At 39.3% G+C, this 22,285-nt stretch overlaps 1 protein-coding gene across 1 annotated transcript in view; it reads left to right on the top strand.

The window, feature by feature from the left end:
* ELF1 (E74 like ETS transcription factor 1) overlaps window positions 1-22,285 on the top strand; it is an 85,803-nt gene that overhangs the window by 12,100 nt on the left and 51,418 nt on the right. The window contains exon 2 of the mRNA XM_068984458.1: window positions 13,130-13,429. Within this exon, the coding sequence (XP_068840559.1) occupies window positions 13,358-13,429 (72 nt within the window). The 5' untranslated portion in view covers window positions 13,130-13,357. The remainder of the gene's footprint in view (window positions 1-13,129; window positions 13,430-22,285) is intronic.

The raw sequence follows: 22,285 nt of genomic DNA, 5'->3' as shown, positions 1-22,285 counted from the left end.
CTGTCCACTTAGAGAGGTCACATTTTCTGTGTCCGGTTGACAGGGTTTTGGAGGTAGCTGGGAGTTAGATGTGAAGGAGAGGGGCAGGGCTTGTTTACGGGTTGTAAGACTGCCATATTGCCTGACAATCCCACATTTTTAAAGCAGAATTTTTTGAGGGGGATCATCAAGATCACTAGATTAGAAACCCTATGAAGGCAGAAATGGTCTGTTTTTTCTTGTATTCCTGCCACCTCGAACAGAGTCTGACATGTTGTAGGTACTCAGGGGATATTTGTTGAATGCATGAGTGAATGAGTGTGAGCTGAGGTCAGACACATACTCAAACTGTCTCTGAGCATCTTGAGTATTTCTTTGACAAATATTGTTCATGACCATCTAGGTGAGCTGTGGTGGTTTGGTGGTGACCTTAATAAAGTCCTTGCCCTTATGTGGTTGGTCTCTGAAGCCATGGTTGTTACCGACATGACGATTAAATGACAGATACAGCAAAGTACTTTAATATGAGGCCTGCCACCCGCAGCTATTATTTTCTTCTTACTTTTTTTCTAATCTGTTATTATTATCCCTTTCTAAATTCCTTGAGGATAAGTATCATGGTTTTTTGTCTGTACAGCAATGTCAGTGGTTGTAAAGATGTTTAAGAATTAAGTAGTATGTATATGTCGGGCTCCCAGGTGGCCCAAGTGGTAAAGAACCTGCCTGCCAGTGCAGGAAATGTAAGAGATGTGGGTTTGGTCCCTGGGTAGGGAAGATACCCTGTAGGAGGGCATGGCAACCCGCTCGAGTATTCTTACCTGGAGAAGCCCATGGGCAGAGGAGCTTGGTGGGTTACAGTCCATAGTGTTTCAAAGAGTTGAACTTGACTGAAGCGACTTAGCACGCGTGGTATGATATGTCTTGTTTTGCAAATTGTAAGGCATTTATTAGGCACTAGATATTACCAAGAAATTACAATATAATGGACCTTATTGTGCTGTTGTAAAATTTCTAAGTGTGTCTTCATGCTAAAGTATTTTTTAAAATCTAGTAAGTTCCCACTATATCTACTAAAGCAACTTTGAATTCTTGAACTTCTGAAGAATCAAGCAAAGCCACAAAGCAGAAAATACATCTAATAAAGAGCCAAGTTTAAGGCAAATAGACATTTTTACGGGAACTTCTTTCTTCTAAACATTGCCCTGGAAGAAAGTAAAGATTCATTGAAAGTTGGTGCTAGAAGTCTCTATTAAATGACTAAGAAACTTTCCTGAGTCATGGATGTCATATCCTTTCTCACTGAATAACTGAATCAGCATCATCTTTTCAGGATATTTAATACTATAAACAGCAATATCCAGTCATCCATAGATGCAGCGAGTTCATATATTTCAAAGTTTCTGTAGTGTCCAAATGGATATAGGACAGTTTTGAGGTTCAGTTGATTAACTTATAAGAAAAGTTGTATGGTAATGAGTCATATCTTTTTTAAAATCTAATTTTTCTATTTCTGCCTTCTTTTAATCCTTAGGCAAAGAATAAAAACTTGATGTAAACTAGTGAAGTAATTTTTGCTTGTTTTAAATAATTTTCCCATACCCTGGGTGATTTATAAACCATTGTGGAGAATCTCTGTTATATGTAATTAATGAAGAATTTAAGGAGGATAGTATACACATCAGTGGCTAGAAGTTATTAATACCAGTGTAGCAGTCAAGCTATGGGATGTTTGTTTAAACTGTCCTCATCATTTTTAGATGGTAGTTACCCGACCCCCTTGCTTTGGGCTTCGTAATCTTGGGGACCACACAGTGTTGCTGCAACCGGATTTGAAAACCTCCAGGAACTTTCCACTTCTTCTTTCCAAATCAAGCCTGCATTCCACTGCCTGACTTTCAAGACTCTCCATAATTTGGTTTTGCTTTGGTTCACATTTTCTACTGTTTGCCGTTGTCAGCTCTTAGCTCTGGTCAGTCTGTTAACTGTCTCCAAACTTACTTGGTCATTGGGTTCTGTTCATTCATTCATTCATTCATTTTTGTTTTGGGTATGCTGAGTCTTCGCTGCTGCTGGGGCTTTTTCTTCTCTGGTTGCAGCGAGCGGGGCCGCTGTCCGGCTGCAGTGTGGTGGCCCCTCTTGGAGCGTGCTCTCTCGGGTGTGAGGCTCAGGAGCTGTAGCGGCTGAGCTCCATGGCTGGAGGACGGCTGTGCAGGGGTGCCGCGTGGGCACAGCTGCTCCTCAGTGCGGCTTGGGGCATCCTCCCAGGTCAAGGATCCAACCTGTGTTTCCTTCGTTGGTTGGTGGATTCTCCACCACTGGGCCACCAGGGATGCCCACCTTGGTTGGTTTTAATTCTCTTTATTCCTTTGTGTCTCAGCCTTCACACAGATGTGCGTCCATGCACATGTGCACGCATGTACACATGTATGCCTGCCTAAGGAAACGTGTGCACACACACTATACTTGGCTATCTTTCCCTTTCCGTGCAGTCTCTCCACATCCTGCCTCACTTGAAGGTTGAGTTTAGGTTCTTCACTGTCTAAAGTGTTTCCTTGACCCATTTGACCGTCCTTTCTTCGGAGATGCTGCAGTATTGACCAGCTTGATTAATGTTTAATTAAATACTGACTTTCAGTGTTCAGTTATTTTCTCTCTTGGTCTTGTTTCCTCAACTAGATTGTAAGCTCCACAGAAAGCAGCCCATGCATTATCTCTTTGTCTTTCCCACAGTGCTGAGTTTAGGGGAAGTTCACTAAGTATCATCAGTTGTGTTTTTTTTTTTACTGCCAAGTTGATCAGTAGAGAGCATGGTTTCTTGTGAAAATGGATGTTGTAAGAAGGCCTAAAAATTGAACTGTTATGTATTATAATTTTTTTTTTTTCCTACACCGCATGGCTTGTGGGATCTTAGTTCCCCGACCAGGGATCGAATCCATGCCCTCAGCAGTGAAAAGCATGGAGTCCTAACCACTGGACTGCCAGAGAATTCCCTGTGTTACAAATCTTTATATAAACTGTGAATGGTATTTAAAGTTTGCTTCGATCTGAGATTTGTGCAATAGGAAAATATAAAGTTATGTATGGAATTTATACTCAGCCCATGCCCTTCCACTGTCTCATTTCTCATCTTGGGTTTTGCTGCTTCTAGTTTTTTTGGTGTCCTTGAGTTTACCATCTTAGGCACGAGCCAGGTCATTATGAGGATGATTGTAGAAAGAATCCCATTTTAAGGATCCTGACATGGAGCACCAGGATCGTCTGATTATAGCCAAACTTACTGAAAATCGATTTTTATTGTTCCAAGAAGAAAGGGGTATGCTGTGAAACTGGAGACTTTCTCACGCATAGTGACCAGGACGTTTTGTGCATGAGAATGAGTCCATCGGACTTGCTGGTGACTTGGGAAAAGGTAAACGTGCTTTGCTTCTCGAGAGTTTATGTCCTTGACTCGGGTCCCAGTGTGACTTGGGAGAGGCCCCTAAAATGCCACAGGTATAAAAGGCTATGATTACTCAAGAAGATGTGGAAAGCTCTGAACTGGGCCAGCAAGCCTGGAACAGGGTGGGACGTACGGGCGCTGGGGGAACTGGAGCAGGACGGACTCTGGCTTCTTCACTTCAGGGGTGGGGCAGCGGGCCAGGAGGGGCTGTGAACTGCAGAGATGCCAGTGTACTTGTTTCTGAGATGGGAATGAAGGGCCGTAATACTGTGGCCTGGGTGTCCTTTTAAACTCGGTCTGTGAACGATTCCCATTCACCCTTCTGCGCACGTGTTCGGATATCCTGCTTTACGCATCTGATGGCTGCAGGTTCTCATACCTTTTGGGGCATCATGAAGAGCCACTTCAGCCTTGTTAATGGACTTGAAGTTTTTCTTATAGGCAATGGAAGCCACTGATCAGTTTTTTAAAATTGAAGTATAGTTGATTTACCGTGTTATGTCGATCACTTTTAAGTAGAGAAGTCGGTTGGTTCTATTTTCATTTCTGGTGAATTATTCCTATTGCAGGGTGAAGAGCCGCAAGGGGAACTAGACTAAAGGTGGTAAGGACCCCTCAGTTGAACACATGGAGCAGCTGTCACCTAATAATGCAGTCTGTGGCCATTAAACTTTCTTTGTGGCCTTCAATTTTGTTTTCAGCTGATGGTGTATCTCTTCCTTAAGAGTGAAAACTTCTTAGGACAGACTAACAGTCTCCTCTAGGAGAATATTGCGCATTGTGGGAGTTGGAGGTTGGGGGAGGCATGTCCTTAGCAAGATGTCCTGTGGGCTTTTCAGCAGTATCCCTGGCCTTTTCGCCTTCACTCTGGGCCAGAAAGAAGCAGTGCTTTGGATGGGAAAGTGCTGTCTTCTGGAATGGGGGACCCGCTGCTCTAGAGCATGTCCGTTTTAAGAAGATGAAAATGTTAAACAGGAGTCTAAACAACCACATAAATGAAACAGCTTTCTTGCAAGCTGTTTCTTGTTTGTTATAGGAAGAAAATTGTTAACTGCCCGAACAGGTCTTGCTGATAAGCACATTTCAGCATATTTGTGTTCCCAAGCAGGTGTGTTTTCATCAGAGTTCAGATTTAGCTTGCTTGGAGGAAAGAAAACTCCTTCATTCAGTTTATTTGCATAATAAAAGCATCAATTAATGACATTTTGACAATGATCACTTTCAGTCATTTGGAGAAAGTAAAACCTTTTTCATGACCCAGAATTAAAACAATACCTGATTACTGTTGAGTATTTCTCATTGGTTTTATTTTTTTCGCTTTGGTTTTAAATTTTCTTATTTTCAGAACAGGCTCAGAAAAAGGGTTAATCTTGAGACCACAGGTATGAACAGGTCTAGGTATGTGATCTGGTTTTGCAAGGTTCTGTGACTGCTGCCTGAGTGTAACCTGACACCAGGTAGGCCCGAGTGGCCAATGGTGGGAAGTGGAGAACAATGTGAAAGAACTGGCCTTTCAGGTCTGGGTAAGTGAGCAATTGCAGCCTGCCCTCCAAGTCCTGGAGCTGTCCTGGGGTGTCAGTGAAAAGGCCAAGCACAGAGAATTCAGCCTGTTTCCTTGATCATATTGACTTTGTGGGTTTGGGGTTTTCTTTTTTTTTTTTTCATTTAACGTGATTGAAGCTAAGGTGAGCTTATTCAGGTTTCTAAGGCATGCTTCAGTTCTGCAGATGTCATCAGAATACAGAAAACATCAATTTGGGTTTCATTCACATGGAAATAAAACTATGTTCTGGAAGAAGATCTAGGTACTTCACTTCCCCTGCCTCCCCTCACTTTCAGTGAAAGATGCCTAAAGCTGGGGAGCTGCTTAACAGATTATTATTCAGTCGCTAAATCGCCTCCGACTCTGCGACCCCATGGACTGTACCCTTTTACCTTTTTCTCTGTTTTCTTAAGTTCTTGAAAATTTGAAGTAATTTAAATTTAAAGGTTGGAGTATAGGAACATTTTCTCTTTGAATTCAGAGGACTGTGAATGTGGCAGGGAATGATTTGCTCCTCTTGTGATGTTCGCTTGTTATTTTTTCCTCCACTATCTTGCTTATGTTGCTCTGTCGTGTCTGGCTCTTTGTGCCTGCATGGGCTCTATAGCCCACCAGGCTCCTCTGTCCATGGAATTCTCCAGGCAAGAATACTGGTGTGATGACCATTCTCTTCTCCAGGGCATCTTCTTGATCCAGGGATTGAATCTGGGTCCTTGGTTTAGAGAGGACTGTGCAATGAGATTTATTTTACAGTTGATGTCTCTTGTTTGTTTGTTTCCTCATTCAGTAGGAACTTAGAGACTACCCTTGCTTGGGGAAGTGTTAAGTCTGGTTACTTAACTGTAACTACATTTTGGTAAGTTTTAGTAATTTTTTCTCATCTACGGTATTTTAATTGTGATAGCAGTATTGTATTCAAAGAACTAGTAAGAAAAATGTCAATTAGAGTTTACAGTATTTTAATGACCTACTAAATTGTGGTAGCTTTATAAAAACGCTTAATAATGTTTCCTTTTCACTTCAGGCTGAATGAAGGTAAAGCAAAATAGCAGGATATGATAGAACTTGGGAAAGAACAGCTAAAGTAAAATTGTAAGATTTAAAACAATAACAGATCTAGAAACTCCTCTGCTTCAGTTATTCAATGTGAAAATATTACTGAAAATGAGTTTCCAGATATCAAAGAGGTTGCACAGAATAGTATAGAAACTAGACTATACTATACAGATATTTTTCTACAGATACTATACAGATCTATTTCTGCTTTATTGACTATGCCAAAACCTTTGACTGTATGGATCACAATAAACTGTGGAAAATTCTGAAAGAGATGGGAATACCAGACCACCTAACCTGCCTCTTGAGAAATCTGTATGCAGGTCAGGAAGCAACAGTTAGAACTGGACATGGAACAACAGACTGGTTCCAAATAGGAAAAGGAGTACATCAAGGCTGTATATTGTCACCCTGCTTATTTAACTTATATGCAGAGTACATCATGAAAAACGCTGGGCTGGAAGAAGCACAAGCTGGAATCAAGATTGCAGGGAGAAATATCAATAACCTCAGATATGCAGATGACACCACCCTTATGGCAGAAAGTGAAGAGGAACTAAAAAGCCTCTTGATGAAAGTGAAAGAGGAGAGTGGAAAAGTTGGCCTAAAGCTCAACATTCAGAAAGCTAAGATCATGGCTTCTGGTCCCATCACTTCATGGCAAATAGATGGGGAAACAGTGTCAGACTTTATTTTTCTGGGCTCCAGAATCACAGCAGATGGTGATTGCAGCCATGAAATTAAAAGACACTTAGTCCTTGGAAGGAAAGTTATGACCAACATAGACAGCATATTAGAAAGCAGAGACGTTACTTTGTCAACAAAAGTCCATCTAGTCAAGGCTATGGTTTTTCCAGTGGTCATGTATGGATGTGAGAGTGAGTATAAAGAAAGCTGAGTGCCGAAGAATGGATGCTTTTGAAGTGTGGTGTTGGAGAAGACTCTTGAGAGTCCCTTGGACAGCAAGGAAATCCAACCAGTCCATCCTAAAGGAGATTGGTCCTGAGTGTTCATTGGAAGGACTGATGTTGAAGCTGAAACTCCAATATTTTGGCCACCTGATGCGAAGAGCTGACTCATTTGAAAAGACCCTAATGCTGGGAAAGATTGAGGGCAGGAGGAGAAGGGGACGACAGAGAATGAGATGGTTAGATGATATCACCAACTCAATGGACATGATTTTGGGTAAACTCTGGGAGTTGGTGATGGACAGGGAGGCCTGGTGTGCTGCTGTTCATGGGGTTGCAAAGAGTTGGACACGAAGGAGAGAATGAACTGAAATGATACGGATATTTGTGTAATGGATTTCTTACCTGTCCAGATACTTTGCTAATGAAAAATACTAATGAAGTTCTATTAATGCAGATAGAGAGGCCTGAATAGAGAATTGGGCTGGGAATTGGAGAAAAGCAGAGAATTGTTGCTTTCTTTGCCATCAACTGTGTGTAACCTTGGACAAGTCAGACTGCTCTGGGCCCAAATTTTCTGAAGTGTTCAGTGAATACATTTTCCTATGTAATCCATACATTCTTTTCACCGAAAAGTGTGTGATTCCATACTTTTTAGATTGAGAATAGACAGGTCTGTGGAAGGTTATATAGAAGTTATCTTAATACCACTGATTTCTTATTTTCATTTCTGCTGAGAGATAATAGAAAGCATTCTACCATACTCAAAAAAGATTGAAAAAGCCTAACTATGATCTGTTACATAAGAATCATTCCATTCACTACAGTGTATGGACTTATTGCTTGCTTCTCATTTCTAACTTAAATAGCTTTTCTTCTCTCACTTTTCTCATTCTTTTTAAAAATCTTCATTGTATTTCTTCTAGTTTCATCGTTTTTCTAAACTATTATGATGAGTATGTCTATATGTTGAAAAAAGCAGTTTATTTGGTTACCACTTCATATAAAAATACTTTGCATTAAGGTACTTGGCATCTGGAGTTACTACATAATTCCACTTCTTTAAATATTCCCAGCCTTATGAACACACACACACCGTCTGAATGCTTTATTAGAGATAGTCATTCAAATTAAAAGTAGTCACTCAACCATCCATTGCTCTAAGCTGTTGTATTTTACCTTCTTTGGGCCAGAGCTGTCTAATCTAAAAACTTTTTGCTTTTTTGTTTAATTAGTTCCCTTTATCAGTTTTCAAGTTAAGCATAATGAGTTGGTGGCCTAGTAACTTTCAAAGGGTAGCAGTAATTTTTTTTAATTGATGAATTGATGGGTTTATAGACTCTGTGTTTAAAGCCCCTTTGAAGGAAGCTTAAATTTGTATTCAATTAGGGATTAAGGAAGCAAATGTGAAAAAGTATTAAAAACTGATTTTGGCTATCATATGTTTATTACATCTGAAATCTTTTATAATAAGTTATTCAAAAATTAACCACTTGAGTTAGCTACAGTAGCCAGTGTTGTGGCTGAGGGTTTTGTGTTTGCAATCAGTAAATTTGTTTTGTTTGGATTAGGAGCATAATGGAACTCTGTCTTAAGGGAATCTTGCCAGACAGGGTGTGGTCCCAACCTTGAAGCGACTGAATTTATCAAATAGGTGCCAAATTTTTAGGCACTGAAATAGAAGTATACTTCTGTTGATACAGGGCTCCGGTGTTGTTTGTTGCAGTCTAGCAAGTAACTGTTAATGGAGACTCCCAGGGAGTATGGATATGAGACTTAAGCACCTGTTACATTATCTCTTGCACTATACTTAGATTATAGTGAAGCTAATCTTTTCATTGAGTAAAATTTATATGCCAGGCATTTCTGCACATACATTTACGTCTCACCTTCATAGAAAATCTAGATTTTGGTGGTGGTATAATCATTTTACAGAATGAGGAAACTGTGGCTTATAGTTTTGCAGAAAGAAGGGACTGATGCTAAGTAAGTAACTTGTCCATAGTCACAGTGCAGAAGATTCAAACCCAAGTGGTCTGATACCAGAGCCCGTGTTCTTCTCTTTTGCTTGAGCTAGTGCTTCACCTTAAATATGAAGCTTAGTTTGACCATAAGAGCTGAGGAACCTCACTGATGAGGTATTTCTCTGGCACGACTCCTTGAAGAGTAAGAATACGGTCCTTCCCAACTTGAAAGAGATGAGAGCCAGCTCAGGGAATTTTCATTATTTGGTGGATTCCTAACTAGATGACCTCTCAAAACTGTGCAGATAAGTTAACTGTTTTTGTCTTTGTGCTGAATGCATTGTTTTCACTTTTTACTTATTATTTTATAAAGACTAACTGATGCTTTGAAAGTTATGGAATAACTTTAATCAATGGAATAACTTTAATTAATGGGAAAGTTATGGAATAACTTTAATTAATTCCTTGGTAGCGATTAATACTGCAGAGTGTTCCTGAGTGTAATACATATAACTAATGGTTAGTAAATTCAACCATGTTTAAAATTTACTGAAGACCTTATAATTTTGTTGAAGTAGATAAAAGGCCCCTACTTTATCCTAAAAACTCATGTTTTTTCCATACTAGAGTAAATTTGAGAAATAAAAATGATAAGCTTAGTTTTGAATGTTTTAGACACATTAACTCTGACATGGACTTATCCAGTAGATAATCTAGTGAGTAGATTTAGGCATCTAGAGCTAACCAAGAGATGGAGATTTGTTTTTTCTAATTTGATACATGTGTTTACTTAGAAACCTGTGTCCTAGGGAATTCCCTGGTGGTTTAGTGGTTAGGACTGAGAGTTTCCACTGCACAGGACATGGGTTCCATCCCTGATCATGAAGCTAAGATCCTACAAACTGCACAGAGCAGCCTTAATAAATGACTAAGAAGAAAAAAAAAAAAAGAAAGAAACTGTGTTCTAAGCTATTACAGCATGAAGGATTTGAGTAGATTTAGACACTGTGTACTTTAGTCATGGACAGAGTCCTAATTTAGGAGATGAAGGTTCTAGTTGTAATTCTGTTATGCTTTCAGGTTGTGAGACCTTGGGCACAGAGACTTAGTTCAGTTGTGAAAAATTGAATCGTCGATCTAGGTGTCTCGTCTCATCTCTTACTGAAAAAATGTTAATACACTGAGACTGTTAGTTTAAGTACATCTAATATGGGTGGGTAGACTTACAAGGTGGTGCTAGTGGTAAAGAATCTGCCTGCCAGTGCAGAAGACACAAGAGGTGTGATTTCAGTCCCTGGGTTGGGAAGATCCCCTGCAGTAGGAAATGGCAGCCCCCTCCAGTATTCTTGCCTGAAGAATCCCATGGACAGAGGAGCTATCCATAGGACAAGTCTATAGGGCCGCAAAGAGTTGGACATGACTGAGCACGGCACAGCAATGTGTATGGGGTAGTACCTCTGGATCAGGAATTAGAGAAACTCTTCCCAAGAACAACCTTGGTGCTGTAGGCTGTATACCTACTCAGAGAAAAGAAAGAGCGGTGGGATAGAGTGAAAGAAGACGGAGGGTCAGAGGCCTAATAAAGCCAATAAAAGAATGCAGGAGCTTTCCTTCACTTACACATTCTCAGTATGTGAACGAAAGTATAGAAGTGAACAAAAGCTACTCACCAGAATAATGGTGGCTCTTTCTACCCTAACAAAGTCTTAGTGATCATGGGCGATCATTTCAGTTTTGGTTGACTACTGTTGGTTGCTAGTATGTACTGTAATTTGTAAATATGTTGATTGGTTGTCCCTGTTTTTGAAATTAAAAAATTTTTTTAAAATAATAGCACTGTGGAAGTGCTTGCAAGAAAAAGTTTGTGATTGCAGTGGAAAAAAAACTGAAACTTCACTTAGATGTGTTCACATTGGTCATTGGAACAGTGTCACTTTTATATTTACAAATAAATGGATTTTGGATTAGTCTTTTGGAATCCAACCTTTTACAGAAAAAAAAAAACACAACTTTTTAAATCAGGAAGCATCCCTTGATTCTGGTTATCTGGTTATTCTTACTATGGTTCATCAAGTTTAGAATATTGGTTTCCTCTTATCAAAAGTATTATAGTCATTGTTTATAAAGAATATACATAGAGTTTAAATGTCTATGATAGATTGTAAACATATGATAGATTGATGACAGAAAACAGTTATCTGTCATCAATATCTATCTTTTATTATGGGCACATAGGTTTGGTAGTTACAGAAGAAATGTTAAAAACAGTGGTTACTTACCCAGAGAAGCTTTGCTCTAATTATCATGGTGCCTGGCACATTGCTCTGCAAATAATAGACACTGAAACGTGTATTCAGTTGAATTAGGGGGGACATAATTTTTAGGCGTGAGACAGTATACAGTTAGTGCTAATTTTGTGGTAGGGGCAATAAGTGTTGTATTTTTGAAGGGCCGTGTAGGTCAAGTCACAGAGGTTGGGAGGCTGTGAAAGAAATGGGCCTTGAATTGAGCATTTTGAAGGATGGAGAACATAGAAATGGCTGCTGAGAAGTGGGCGAGGAATTCCAGGTGTAGGTGATACTAAAAGTTGAGAAGGGAGGCAAGAATGAATGTGATTTGTGTGAACAACCTGGGAAGACAAGCCTAGTACAGAAGAATTGGATGAGACTTTAAAGGAAACCGTTGTGTGTGCGTTCTGCATATCTGTCTGGCAAGGGCTCTTCCCACCTCTAGACTTGGCGCATTTCTCAAAACCTGCCTGACGCGAGAGGGAGGGGGTTTATGTATACATAGCTCTGATCCATGTTGCTGTACAGTAGAAACTGACACAGCATTGTAAAGCGATTATACTCCAATTAAAAAGTGTAAAAATGTCTGAATCGTAGTGCTAAAAATATTCCCCCAACGTTAGAGCTGACCACATTATTAAAAGAAGTGGACTAAGTGAGTATGGGAAACCACTGGGTAAGAAGCTAATGAGTATGACCTGAATTGAATTGACTTCCTAACCGTTAAAATGTATTTTAAAAAATTTTTAATTTCCTGTTAGGGAAACCATAGTCATCCATGATAACCCCTAGAATCTGGACTATATAGGAAATTGACTAGTGAAATTAGAAAAATGAGTGTGTGATGTAGCTAGCACACACTGGCTGGTTTTCAGGGAAAGTGATTCGTGAGATCAGCTTCATTCCTGAACTTGTCTCTTTAAAATTAAAATTGTAGATAATGTTTCAAAGAACTAGATGTTATCTAATGTGATTATTTGTATATCTTTGTCTCTTTATGTCATATTTGTGGCCATAACCATATGATGCAGTGTGTAACAAACTTGTGATCAACTTTTAAATTAAATTTTCCTTTGACTTTTGTTAGTAATAGTAACTTTAAAAAACAAACCATGAAATAGACAGACGTCTTTGCAGGCACTTTGCAAAGCTCTTCTCCCTCCAGTGTGAGGTTGTTCTCACTCTTCAGTTGCGCTTCTGTTTTTCTATTGTAAAGTGCAGTTCTTTGCATGTTCTAATTTGCCATGACGTGGTCAAGTGCTGTTTCCTTCCTGTTGCTCGCAAGCCTGTGCTGGAGATAAGGGCACATTTCAGTGCGTTAAGAAGAAGCCACTGAAGACAGACTTAAGCATGGTAAAGCATTCTACTCACCAGAAACCTTTCCAGAGAACAGAAAGAGCAGGCTTTAATTTCTGCTTATTTTTAAAAGCTCTTAAAACAGTACTTGTTAAACTTTAAATGTATTAGACCGAATTTAAAGCCTAACAAGGGTATTGTCTGAATGCTTATATCAGACCTAAAGAGGATATTGTCTGAATGATTCTTAGGCAAAAAATATGTATTATGAAATTACTCATGGAGTACCAATTCCTGTGTGTGTGGTTTGCTAAGTTAGTAGAAAGAAGTTGTTTATGTATCCTTTATTGCAATTACAAGAACCTAGTTATGGCTGGGTGGGATTTTTTTTGTTTTTAATTAATAGTACTTGGTAGTTTAATAGCGAGTTGGAGGAAGGATGGCTTCATTTTCAGTAATGAGAGGTGACATTTTCTTAGCAGGAATGAAATCTTAAAAGAAAATACATATCTAGTTTTAAAAAAAATCACTAGTCATGTTGCTTTTGTTTAAAAACATTAAAAAATACTTTGGAGACATTGCCATCTGTATTGACTGTTATATTCTAAATAATATGCTTGCTTTCTCATAACTAATTTAAGCTTTATGTTTTTCAGGTCAAGAAGTTCCAGAGAAGAAAAATTTCAGAAGAATTGCCTCAGTTTAAGTAAAATCTCAGTGAAGCAAGAAAATCTGAAGTACCTTCCTTAAAGAAAACCTGGGCATACAGTAACTTCACAGGTCTAGCTGGGCTTACTTACGCAGATTGTTCACTGGTCTCTGCTGCCTGGTACTTGAACCTGTTTGGAATTTTTCTCATGTGGATCTAAGGGGAATGCTTTATTATGGCTGCTGTGGTCCAACAGAACGACCTAGTATTTGAATTTGCTAGTAACATCATGGAGGATGAACAACAGGTATGAATGATACTTAGAGAAAATTGGATTTTAATTACAATGATTTTTCTATTTGTCTCAAAATTACTTCCTTTAAAAGAGAGCAAGAGAAACTTTATTAATATAAGCACTCATATTTAAAATGTGAAAGTAATGTGATTTTATGTGTTAAGTATTAGTTAATTCACTAAGAAAGAATTTTATCCTTAGCTTTGATGTGATAACAAGGATATAGTACTTTGGGGGTTAGCTCGTTTTTTTGTAAAATGAGAACTTAACAGTAAATATCTTAAGTCATTATTTCAAAATACTTTGAAAAGTTCTAGATGACATACTGACAAGACATGTATATTTTTCTTAGGACTGGTGATTGTAATACTTGCTTGCAAATACACAGTTTTAATGTATGTGGTTAGTTACGATTTCTAATACTGGACTGTTCCTTGGATGGAAAGATGTTAGCAGTCTCACCATCAGACATCATTTCAGTCCAAAGCATGTGACTCTGAGGAAGTTACTTAACTTCTCTAGATCCTGATTTCATCACCTGCTGAATGAGGGCATTGAAGGGGAGAATTTCTAAATTGGCTTTCTTTTGTTGAATTTATACAAGATGTGCGAGTTACTGCTTCTAGAATGAAAAAGATTCAAGAGATAATGAGAAAAGGTCTGAGGTAATTCTGCTCTCTCCCTTCCCAGGGGTTCTTTGGACTTTATAATCTACTTCATTTTGAACAGGTTATTTGGAAATGTAAGATGTGATGTGAGAGAAATCATGTGTAAGAGAGATTCAGTATACTGGGAAAAATATTTTGAGAGCTGGTAGGTTTAGAATATGTCTATAAAGTTGATATAAATACTGAAATAAGCCTAACTCTAAATACCTGATTTTAATAGGCCGATGGTAACATATCATGCTTTTATTCTAGGTGAGTCTTACTTTTGGCAGGGCATTGTAATTTCTTAGTTCTTGCTATTGTACTATCGAATGAAGAGACAGAAGAAAAATTTATAAGTAAACCTTAAGGGTGAGAATTTGGATTAAGGTACCTTAAAATCAAGATGAACTTTTGCTAGGGAAAGAAAGAGTGTGAGGGAAGGGATTGCATCCCAGTGAAAAATAGTTTTATCTAGGAACAATAGAAAAGACATGTTCTGAGGAAAAAGTGTTTTGAATTGGTCTTAAAATAGAATGTTTCTGTTAAGGTTTGAAAACAGTGTGTTTACTGTGCAGGCCTGGAAGATGAGAGATCTGAGGCTTGATGTGGTGAGGTTTGCTCTTGGGGTGTGGCCATGGGACAGAGCTTGGAGCTGCTCGCTAGCACACTGCCACTGCACTGGCTTTGATGCTCTTTGACCATGAGAAACACATTGTATGTTACGGTGAGGTATTCATACATGTGTCTGTATAGCCTTAGGAAAGAAGATAGTACCCACCCTTACTGTATATGAGATGTGTACTTAGTTTAACTTGGAGAGGTTATTAATGTCTTTGGGTAGGGTGATGTACACATACCTTCAAATGTATATGATTTTTCTTAAGTTATTTATTTGTTTAAAAGTCACTGGAAAGACTGTGATGCTGGGAAAGATTGAAGGCAAAAGGGGAAGAGGGCGGCAGAGGAGGAGATGGTTAGATAGCATCACCAACTCAGTGGACATGAATTTGAGCAAACTCCGGGAGGCAGTGAAGGACAGGGAAGCCTGGAGAGCTGCAGTCCCTGGGGTCACCAAGGGTTGGACACGTCTTAGCGACTGAACAACAACATCATTTATTTTTTGTCTAACAAAATATTTATTAGTTTTTGCAGAAGTTACTCTAAGGACTTTACAAATGTGAAACGTGGGCAAACACTCTCATCCCTGTTTTACCATGAGGAAATTGAGAAAATAGGTTGACTAACTTGAAGTCATACTGTTAGTAAACAGTGGAGCTGCAACTTGAACCCAAGCAGTTTGACCTCATTAAAGATGCTGAATACTGTTACCATGATGAATGCTGATCGTACAGTATTATAATGAACTGGCCAGGTTTAGGGTTTTTCCATCTGTGGCCAGGAGCATAGGAAACTTAACTCATCAGATCAAGTAGTATCAGGCTGATTAGCATCTCATCTTAACTATTAGGTTGATACTGCTCTACTTCATTGCTTTTCATTTGCTTCAATTTGTTTTTGGTTTAAAAGTAAGAACATGCCAATTATAAAATAAGTAGCCTAATACAAAGATACCAAGTAAATCATGAAAATCCCTTTTCACTTACTCCCTCTAATCATGTTCTCAGAAGATACCATTAACTATTTGATATGTAGTTTTTGAACAAATGTCTAAAGGAAAGAACAATATATATACATACCAACCTATATACAGAAGTTATTTTTAAGATACAAATGAAAGAATGCAGTATCTTTTTTCTGACTTATTTTCACTTGCTACTGCTACTGCAGCTAAGTCACTTCAATCATGTCCGACTCTGTGCAACCCCATAGACGGCAGCCCACCAGGCTCCACCGTACCTGGGATTCTCCAGGCAAGAATGCTGGAGTGAGTTGCCATTCCTTCTCCAATACACAAAAGTGAAAGTGAAGTCCCTCAGTCGTGTCCAACTCTTAGCGATCCCATGGACCGCAGCCTACCAGGCTCCTCTGTCCATGGATTTTCCAGGCAAGAGTACTGGAGTGGGGTGCCATTGCGTTCTTCTTCTTCAATACATTCACTTAAAAATGTATTACAAATACTTGCGTGTACCTATGCCAGCACTGTGTCATTTGTTTTTCTGCATAGTGGATGGATCATAATTTATTTTACCAGTATTTGATCACGGACAATTGGCTAGTCCCAATATTTTGCTATTATATTATAAATGAATATCCTGGTTTGGGAGGCAGTAAACTTATAATGGTTAAGAGCTCAGATACTGAAGTCAGAGCACCTGGATTTGATATCTTGCTCCACTGCTTATTACCTCTGTGACTTTGGGCAAGTTATTTAACTTCTCTATGTCTTAGTTTCCTTATCTGCAAGAGGGAGATGATAATAACAGACTTGATTCTAAAGGTAGAGTTATTATGAAAATTAAATGAATCAATACACATAAAGTTCTTAGAACCATGCCTAGCATGTAGTAATATTAACTGAGCCATATCATTTCATTATTACACACGTGTGTTCACATGTATGTATAGTATATCTTTGTACACTTGTATGACTATTTCTGTAGTTGATTTTAAAAAGTAGAATTACTGAGTTTACTAAAAGTATAAGCTAAACGTATTACCAAATCATTCTTGAGAAAGCTGTATCAGTTTCTGCTACCATAACAGTTCAGTTCAGTTGCTCAGTCATGTCTGACTCCCCATGGCCTGCAGCATTCCAGGCCTCCCTGTCCATCACCAACTCCAGGAGCTTGCTCAAACTCATGTCCATCAAGTTGGTGATGCCATCCAACCATCTCATCCTCTGTCGACCCCTTCTCCTCCTGCCTTCAATCTTTACCAGCATTAGGGTCTTTTCAAATGGGTCAGCTCTTTGCATCAGATGGCCAAAGTATTGGAGTTTCAACTTCAACATCAGTCCTTCCAATGAACATTCAGGACTGATTTCCTTTAGGATGGACTGGTTGGATCTCCTTGCTATCCAAGGGACTCTCAAGAGTCTTCTCCAACACCACAGTTCAAAAGCATCAATTCTTTGGTACTCAGCTTTCTTTATGGTCCAACTCTCACATCCATATATGACTATTGGAAAAACCATAGCTTGGATTAGACAGACCTTTGTCGGCAAAGGAATGTCTATGCTTTTGAATATGCTGTCTAGGTTGGTCATAACTTTCCTTCCAAGGAGTAAGTGTCTTTTAATTTCATGGCTGCAGTCACCATCTGCAGTGATTTTGGAGCCCCCCAAAATAAAGTCTGACACTGTTTCTCCATCTGTTTGCCATGAAGTGATGAGACCAGATTCCATGATCTTCGTTTTCTGAATGTTGAGCTTTAAGCCAACTTTCTCCACTCTCCTCTTTCACTTTCATCAAGAGGCTTTTTAGTTCTTTGCTTTCTGCCATAAGGGAGGTGTCGTCTGCATGTCTGAGGTTATTGATATTTCTCCCGGCAGTCTTGATTCCAGCTTGTGCTTCCTCCAGCCCAGCGTTTCTCATGATGTACTCTGCATGTAAGTTAAATAAGCAGGGTGACAATATACCGCCTTGATGTACTCCTTTGCCAATTTGGAACCAGTCTGTTCTTCCATGTCCAGTTCTAACTGTTGCTTCCTGACCTGCATACAGATTTCTCAGGAGGCAGATCAGGTGGTGCTGGTATTCCCATCTCTCTAAGAATACCATAACAGTATATCACTAATAAATCCTTTCTTCTTTTTGGTCAGTCTTTTGGGTGAAAATTACATTTTTCCATTTAATTTGCATTGACTACTAGTAGTGAGGTTATAGCAATACGTGAACCATGAACTTCCTGATGTTCAAGCTGGTTTTAGAAAAGGCAGAGGAACCAGAGATCAAATTGCCAACATCCGCTGGATCATGGAAAAAGCAAGAGAGTTCCAGAAAAACATCTATTTCTGCTTTATTGACGATGCCAAAGCCTTTGACTGTGTGAATCACAATAATCTGTGGAAAATTCTGAAAGAGATGGGAATACCAGACCACTGACCTGTCTCTTGAGAAATCTGTATGCAGGTCAGGAAGCAACAGTTAGAACTGGACATGGAACAACAGACTGGTTCCAAATAGGAAAAGGAGTACGTCAAGGCTGTATATTGTCACTCTGCTTGTTTAACTTCTATGCAGAGTACATCATGAGGAACGCTGGTCTGGAAGAAACACAAGCTGGAATCAAGATTGCTGGGAGAAATATCAATAACCTGAGATATGCAGATGACACCACCCTTATGGCAGAAAGTGAAGAGGAACTAAAGAGCCTCTTGATGAAAGTGAAAGTAGAGAGTGAAAAAGTTGGCTTAAAGCTCAGCATTCAGAAAACGAAGATCATGGCATCTGATCCCATCACTTCATGGCAAATAGATGGGTAAACAGTGGAAACAGTGTCAAAGTTTATTTTGGGGGTCTCTAAAAATCACTGCAGATGGTGATTGCAGCCATGAAATTAAAAGACACTTACTCCTTGGAAGGAAAGTTATGACCAACCTAGACAGCATATTCAAAAGCAGAGACATTACTTTGCCAACTAAGGTCCGCCTAGTCAAGGCTATGGTTTTTCCAGTGGTCATGTATGGATGTGAGAGTTGGACTGTGAAGAAGTCTGAGCGCTGAAGAATTGATGCTTTTGAACTGTGGTGTTGGAGAAGACTCTTGAGAGTCCCTTGGACTGCAAGGAGATCCAACTCATCCATTCTGAAGGAGATCAGCCCTGGGTGTTCTTTCGAAGGAATGATGCTAAAGCTGAAACTCCAGTACTTTGGCCACCTCATGTGAAGAGTTGACTCACTGGAAAAGACTCTGATGCTGGGAGGGATTGAGGGCAAGAGGAGAAGGGGACGACAGAGGATGAGATGGTTGGATGGCATCACGGACTCGATGGACGTGAGTCTGAGTGAACTCCAGGAGTTGGTGATGGACAGGGAGGCCTGGTGTGCTGCAATTCATGGGGTCGCAAAGAATCGGACACGACTGAGCGACTGAACTGAACTGAACTGGAGTGAGGTTATGGGATGTTCCATTAACTTTATTGATTGTTCATGTTTTCTTTGGATTGCTAATATCCTTTTGCCTGGTAGGAGTTTTTTATATGTTCTGAATTTACATCAGTGTCACTGTCTTCTAATTCATTACGCAGTTAATGGTTAACTCCCTTTTTGTGACACAGTGCGCATATATCATCCCTGTCTGGTGCTGTCTTTTTGCCACATGGTGTCTTGTGCCCTGTGGAAATTTAAAATATTTCCATCCTATGTTAGTTGCTCAGTCATGTCAGACTTTTTCCAATCCCATGGACTGTAGCCCACCAGGTTCCTCTGTCTGGAATTCTCCAGGCAAGAATAGTGGAATGGGTTGCTATTTCCTTTTGCAGGGGATCTTCCCAACCCAGGGATCAAACCTAGGTCTCCCACACTGCAGGCAGATTCTTTACAGTCTGAGCCACCAGAGACATCTATTTATATCTTAAAATTTACCAGTTTGGGGGGCGATTTTTCTTTAGGAAAGCTTTACTTACCCTTAACACTATTGACTATTCTTTTTATATTTTATAGGTTTAATGCCTCAGTCCATATGAAAACTGCTTTTATAGGATGCAAGGTATAGGAATATGACAACTCTCCTCACCTACAAATGGGGATATTGGCTCTTCACCATTTATTGAGTTTTATGGTTTCTACACTTAGACTGCTACTCTTGTTATATACTAAATTACCATATGTATAGACTCGTTTTGAACTCGTCTAGTGTATTTTATTACATTTACCTGATTTGCATTGTGCCAATATCACATTGCTTTTTATTAGTGTCACTTCATAGGTTTGATATCTTTTCAGATATTCTTCCTCCCCTTCCAAAAATTGGGGTAGAGTTTTGAATGAATTTTAGGACTGACTTGTTAAGTTAAATAGCTCTATTGGGATTTTGACTTTTCAAAGTTAAAAAATATTGGTGTCCTTAAAATAATTTGCTCTATTTTTTTGATCCTATATTGGCTTAATTAGTTGGTCTTTATAAAATCACTGTTTTGAAGGCACCAGATGAGAATATATTTCCTGCTTTTAGTTATGGTTTGTGGTTATTAGTGTATTTGTCTAAAGAAACTTGACACCATTAATGTGTGGTTGCAACCACGTTGATCATTTCCCCTTATATCAATTCCTGCTCTTTTCAGAATTGCAAGGAAGGATTCCTTTGGGCAGGGATGAAGAAGGGGGTATTGGAAAGGAAATATCAATATTGTTGATCCTGACAAGCCATATATTTATTTTTTTAAATTAATTTATTTAATTGGAGGATAATTACAATATTGTGATGGGTTTTTTTTCATGTATGCATCAGCATGAATCAGCCACAGGTGTTCTCCCCTCGCCCCATCTTGAACCCACCTCCCCTCCCCTCTGCACCTTATCCCTCTGGGCTGCCCTGGAGTGCTGGCTTTGGGTGCCCTGCCTCATGCGTTGAACTTGGCAGCAGCCATCTGTTTCACACGTGATACACATGTTTCAGTGCTGTTCTCTCAAATCATCCCACCCTCGCCTTCTCCACTGAGTCCAAAAGTCTGTCCTTTACATCTGTGTCTCCTTTGCTACCCTGCATGTAGGATCGTTGTTACGGTATTTCTAAATTCCATATATATGCATTAATATACAGTATTTCTGACAAGCCATTTCGAAGTGTATTCTTGTAGCTTGTCTGTTCCAAGCTAGGTCTGTTTCAAGTTAGGTCTGTTTGTTAGGTGAGATAAGGTACTTCTCTGGGAGAGCCACACCATCAGTAGTGAATTTCAGTCTACTTTTATTTGAAGGTGCCTCGTTTGACCTTATTGAACAGGGATGTTTGCCTGGTGAATATATAAGAATAAAAAGAAAGCTGAAGGTTGTGGATATAAGTTTCTAAAGAGGAGGAAAATTGACTCTATGCTCAAATATTCCAGTTAATTGTGTGAAAAACAGCTGGTAGTTTAATGCTTTTTATAATTTTGTTACATTAATTACACTTTGGTTTTTTAGTTGTTGGTTCTAAAAGTAGAATTTAGCATACCATAGTTATTTGTGCTTAATAAACTTAGCTCCACCAGGGAGAAGGTTGGTGACATGCTAGGGAAAGTGAAACTAATATTTTTATAAAATCCCATCTGTGTAAGAACACGGCCTTATGGCTTTTGTTCTTAGGGTATAAACTAGTGTGGTCTGACTGCTGATTCCCAGAGGCTAAAGGATAAACCATGCTTGCTGTCTTTTCACCAAGCTGCCCATTAATTCTCATGCAGTGTTTTGGAATCACTATTGAGTGTAACTTCCCTGGTGGCTCAGACGGTAAAGAATCTGCCTGCAATGCAGGAGATGTAAGAGACATGGGTTCCATCCCTGGGTCAGCAAGATCCCCTGGAAGAGGAAATGGCAACCCACTCCAGTCAGTTCTTGCCTGGAAAATTCCACAGACGGAGGACCCTGGTGGGCTACAGTCCATGGGGTCGCGCAGAGTTGGGCATGACTGAGTGACTAACACTTTCATACCCAGTGTAGCAGAGGTTAGCCCAAAGTGCTGTGGATACAGAGAAGGGAGCCTTAGACTGCACTGCAACTTTGGGAAAGCTTCCCTGTGGAAATTACATTTGGTGAGCTGGATCTTGAAGGAAGATCTCATTTATTTGACAGATGAAGAAGAGGAAATGTTTGAAAAGAGTAGAATATACCAAAACTTTTGATAGATTTCTCTTGACTGTATAATCAATCTAAACATCTTAACTTTCGGTTAGAAGCTTTTCATACATAGTGCGACTGTTTCAGGCTCTTTTCTTTCTTGTGCTGTGTTAATTTTGCCAGCCTACTGTATAATTTTCCCAGATGCTTTCCTGCTTCCCCACTGTTTGACCTTCCACGTCCATACTTGTTGCCTGTTCTAAGTTCTAACCATCTTTCAGAATCTTAGGGCAAAACCTATTTAATTCTGGGAGCTTACCCTAAAGTCATCTCTTAAGTAATTAGCAACTTTATTCTGTTATTCCTCCATGACTTATTGTCATTGTTATACATTTGCCATGTTAAGTTTTTTATATATACATTAACTTCCCAGATAAGTGCTACTTGAAGAAAGGGTTGCCTTCCTTTCTTGGTAGTCTCCATGCCTTTAAAATAATTTATATGAAGCACAAGCTGAAATCAAGGTTGCCAGGAGAATTATCAGTAACCTTAGATACTCAAAAA

The sequence above is a fragment of the Capricornis sumatraensis genome, chromosome 12 (genome assembly GCF_032405125.1).
Source record: "Capricornis sumatraensis isolate serow.1 chromosome 12, serow.2, whole genome shotgun sequence".
Lineage (NCBI taxonomy): Eukaryota > Metazoa > Chordata > Mammalia > Artiodactyla > Bovidae > Capricornis > Capricornis sumatraensis.
Note: the sequence above shows the minus strand (reverse complement) of the source record. Positions and strands in the feature narration are given on the sequence as shown.